This window comes from Atta colombica, unplaced genomic scaffold (genome assembly GCF_001594045.1).
Source record: "Atta colombica isolate Treedump-2 unplaced genomic scaffold, Acol1.0 scaffold224, whole genome shotgun sequence".
Lineage (NCBI taxonomy): Eukaryota > Metazoa > Arthropoda > Insecta > Hymenoptera > Formicidae > Atta > Atta colombica.
The window spans coordinates 91,568-96,717 of NW_017259321.1; the positions used below are offsets into that span (position 1 = coordinate 91,568).

The 5,150-nt window shown below is 35.6% G+C and overlaps 1 protein-coding gene across 1 annotated transcript in view; it reads right to left on the minus strand.

Moving 5' to 3' along the window:
* The window catches only part of LOC108688030 (growth factor receptor-bound protein 14-like), a 223,553-nt gene that overhangs the window by 30,904 nt on the left and 187,499 nt on the right, over positions 1–5,150 (minus strand). The window contains exon 9 of the mRNA XM_018194103.1: positions 4,512–4,619. Within this exon, the coding sequence (XP_018049592.1) occupies positions 4,512–4,619 (108 nt within the window). The remainder of the gene's footprint in view (positions 1–4,511; positions 4,620–5,150) is intronic.

Consider the following 5,150-nt stretch of genomic DNA (forward strand, 5'->3'; position numbering starts at 1 on the left):
TCGTAAATTAATTTTTTATTTATATTCATATTGTCACGTAGATTATTGTAAAATTATATTTTGTTTAAAATGCAACGAAAAGAAATTTTTTACTATTTTCCTTCTCTTTTTCACAGATATCTTTTCAAATTCAGCATATTAGATTCGACTAATTTTCACGTGAACTTTTACTTTGGAGTTTCGTCCTACCCATTTAAATGTTCAATCTCGTACACTATGTAACAGAAGAGAACACGGAAGAGAGAAAATGCGAAACTCGCACTGTCGGTTTGTTATCGTCGCGACGTGAAGTACACTTCTATCTCTCTAGGAATAAAGATAAAAGCGAGACACGAACGAACGATATCCGTGATCGAAGCTTTCAACTGAAACGAAGTGCAAGACAGGTTTGCGCTTTCGTCCCTCAAACCCCCTCGCAAGGACCTGTACAATGCATGAGACTTTGGAGAGGACCGTTGAAGTTCCGTCTTTCCACGCGCTTCACGTAGTTTGCCTTCCTGGATGGTTATTTTTACATTCCTTCTCTTTTTCGCTTTCTACTATCAGCATATGTGTTCAGAAAAATCGAAATTACATAATTATAAAAAAATTTTTTAATATTGTTAACTACATTAATATATATCTTAAAATATCAGTAGTTTGAAATTAGTTTCTTGCTTATAATTATTTTAGTAATAAAATTATATAAATCCACATATCATTATAAAGGATCTAATTTCCTGTCATTATACTGTGTGAAATTATCGTTAAACCATGCTAGATCACCTTTATCAATTACGGCACTTTTGTAAAACAACGCTTAACTATCTTTTCTCTCGCACTTTTTCGCATTAAGTGCGTAATACCGGTTATTTTCTCTACTGGACTTTAATTGTCATCCTCCGTGCTCCTTCGGTGGATAATTCATAACTGGCACGAACAGTAATTTATTGCCGGAAACTCGTTAAGATCGCTACTTCAGAACCAGTTCTTCAAAGCGGTTCGATAATGCATCTTACACACCCGCTCCAACTGATCGATATCAACTTCCTTGTAAAAATTTCGCGGATACTTCGTTATTGTAACAATTATAAGAATGTACAAAAAATCACATCATACAGTTATCACAAGAGAGATTAAAACTACTATGATAAATCTCCGAAATTGTGGATACAAGAAAAATGTAAAGTCATAGATGCTATAAAAAAAATCTCGTGCATTATTCAAAAACGTAAAAAATTCAAGTAATAATATAAAATATTTCAGTTTATTTGTGTGTGAGATAAAACGTCACGGCAGCACATTAAATGAAGAATTTTATCTTTAAAATTAAATTTTATTTCGAAAAGTTCACACATTGCTCTGACCTTAACATTAAATTCTTTTTCTATATATTTTAATTTAACCGAGTATATTTTAATTAATGATAAAATTTATCATTTTTCTTACTAACACAGTTTCGAAACATGCAATGATGCAATTTTCGTGGTTCACTGATAAGGCGATTTAACAACTTGTAAAGTACTTTCTTCCTCACGTAATGGCGATCGCAATAAGAACAAGAATTACACCTTTATCTTTCTAACGATGGAAGAAGAAATAAGTCAGTCGAGACGAAAAGGTGGACGGGAGTAGATTGGTACGTGTCTAGCTTTGAGAGTACACACTAACGACGAGGGGTTGTCGTCCCTTTAACTGGTTGGCTGGCACGGAAACGACCTTGGAATCAGCTGTGCGATACGAGGATGAAATTTCCTACCGAGACGCGTCGACGTCTTAGCGCGTAGGAGGACTCGAAGAATAACGTGATAGAAGTGAGAAAGAGAGCGGGGGGGGGAAGGGGAAGAGAAAGAGAGCTTATATCTCGACGAGGTCGGGGATGGCACGACAATGAGGTCACTAAGATCCGATGGGGATGGATTCCTCTTGGCATTCCTTGCGTAAGTTACGATGGCACTTCTCCGAGAAAATTTGCTTTCGAATCGTAAAAACGGTAATGCGAGTGTCGTTCTTTTTAACACCTTCTCTTCTTCTTTTAATTTCACTTACACATTCAAGAATATATGATGAATCTTCCGCGAGGTTTTTATTTCAACTTTATTTGTCACTTCAGTCCGAATGTAACATAAATAGCAAATACTCAATAATATCGCATGAGCGCGCTATTAAGTTATTAATTTCATTAAACGAGATCCATGAAAATTATTAATAAAGAGAATCCTAAAGAACCGTTAAAGTTCCCCTTTTAAATTTTAATGTAATCGATTCTCTTACACATTTATCTCATCATTGTTACGCTTTATTGGTATATTGGTAATATTTTTAACAGATACGTAAAGCACAGTCGATACATTATTTATTCGCTTAAATTCAATTATGGAGGTGTCTAAAAAAGTGCATATAATAAATATAAATATATTTTAAAATTCTTTATCAAAAACAATCCCTTTTCACAGCAGCTAAATGAATAACACACTCGTTTATTAATTCTATTAATTAAGCAGAATTGTTTTTTGTTTTTGACATTTCCATTCAGATTATTTCTCACATATAAATTGCAAAAATGTAAATCTAATTGCCATAACAACTAACGAATCAAACAAAATAATTGATTAATCAAACTGTCCAAATATCTTTCTCGGGAAAATTAATTTTATCACCGATGGCTTTTGTTTTGTCTTCAGCCAACCGATTGCGAGCAATCGCAACGAATTGCGTCCGAAAAACGAGCTGATTGTGGATTGGTGAATTTATTATCGTAGTGTTGCACTGGCCACGATAAAATCCACGATATACGATACTACCTAGTCGCAGTGTAATTCGTTGCCGTAGCTTAACCATTGAATAAACAGGGCGTATTGCATGCATCGAGAGAAGGAGGAGAGAGAGAGAGAAAGGGAAAAACCAGTCGAAAGAGAACTATTGCACCTGTGCACTCGAAGTAACGAATGCACAACCATATAACGAATAGATCTCGACTGGGCGCTACTCCAGTGATTTTCGCATATTTCGCACGGAATTTTGCATTAAAGATCAATGGTTAACGAGCTATTTGCTATAATTATTCAGCCACTAACTATATCGGCATCCAGTGTGCCGCATCGTTACACTGGCCGATACATGTTCTCATATTTCCGTTCATTCATTCATTTGCAATGAATTTCCTTATATTACAGTGTATCAATTAGAGAGAGAGCTGATAAACACTCGCAACCAGCGGAGAACAATAATATAGTTTTCTCGACGGGAACGTTATTTACCACAATATGCGTAGAAATTAATAAACGAATTTCTTCATTTCAACTGCAAACAGCATAATAATTTCAATGAACAAATCACAAAGCACAACAGGTATTATGTGGTACATTTTGCGTAACGACTTTAGGCAGATAATGTACCACGATAGAGTGGTACACCCGTGCATTAAAAAATATTAAATTTTAATAAATACTTGCTCGAATAATACTAACTAATTAAATATTTAATTTACTTAGTCAATATATATTTATTTCATTAAAAAAAATAATATTTAAATTAATAATTCTTATACCAAATAAATATATGTTATAAATATTTAGTTAATATTATTCAAACAAATATTTATTGAAATTTAGTAAATTTTTCTTCAATGTATATACGTCAAAAATATTAATTGAATAACAAAGAAACAAAGGGATGAAGATGGTAATCGAAGAAAAGCGTTGAAAAGTGCGAGATTACGCGAGCTAATCGAGATCCTGTAGACGCTATGAAAGTTCGACGAGAGACGGCGGCTCGTGCAGGAAAAGGGATAACTGAAGGCAATGATCGAACGTGGCGTGACCCGGCAAATTACTGTCACTCGAGGTAATTTCAGCGTAATCGCCTCTTCCATTCCATTTACCGCGTCTAAAGCGAAATTTACCTTTCGAGCGTATCCGAGGCGAGAGAGCGGCCGTCGAAAATACATCGCGCGCGCGCGCGCGCGCAATGACGAAATAATTTGCCAGGAGACACCTCATGATTCTATCCATCTACCTACACATGTAGCAATAATCTGTATGTTGACTTTTCCTATGTATCTTTTCTTTCTCTTTAGAGATTTAGTCCGTGATTACTGTGGCGCGATTATTTTACGAGATAAAAGAGTGAATAACTAATTTACAGCTTTCTCTTCATATGGAAATATATAATAAAATGGTACAATTAAAATGTAAACTAAATTCGTTAATAATTCATAGCACATTTCATAACGAAATAATGTTGATTCCATTAGCTGTATTGGTAAAATTAATAGTAACCGTCAATGATTCAGGCAAAAATTCTTGTTACATCAAATATTTACGCAAGTGATAGAAAAACCTAAGCACCTTATACAATCAACAAAATAAAAATAAATAGAACAATAAATAACTCGCAAAGATGAATTAGTTATTACAAATTATTTATCATTATGCTCAATTTTCTTTTCATCATTCTTCAAAACTTGTTCTTATGTACTTGTTCTTAGGTACGTCTGTACGTTCACTCGAAAATATGTACATAGCACTTACGTTGGATACATTGTAACTGCTGTATTGCTCTTTGGGGCTGCCTCCGCCGTTCTGCTCGCACTGCTTGTTCTTGAAGGCTCGGTAATTCTCTCGTAGCTGTTTGCCGTACTGGAACACAAAGCGGAGCGGACATCGTTAACGCGCGAGCGTTGCAGTTTGCAAGATGCGCGCGACGAGTAAACACGCCGTGCGCCTAACCGATTCTACGCTCCGGGCACATCGTAACATCTGAGGCTGATAAAGCCGACGGGTGTAAAAAAAAACTGCACCTGCGATTTGCATAATTTTACACGCGTCACTTTGTCGCATAGCGCCGGTCGACTAGCGCGTGTTGCCCAGCTGTGCGAGGCGAACCGTCGATCGATATACCTCGCCCGTTGAGATATCGCGCTCGCCTAGATAAATTCAACGTTGCTACGCGGACAGAATACGAAAGTACTATCTGATACTTTTCTCGATTTCTCCGACAATTAAATTCCTTTTCCGTCTTTTCTCGTCTTTTTGGGATGCGCGAAGTTGTATAAATGTAATTACCATATTTTAAGAAGAATTTGGGAAGAAAAAAGAAAAAAATAACAAACCGACGTAAAAAAAAATTTATTTTGATAATTAATAAAAATCAATCTTACACTTTACGTC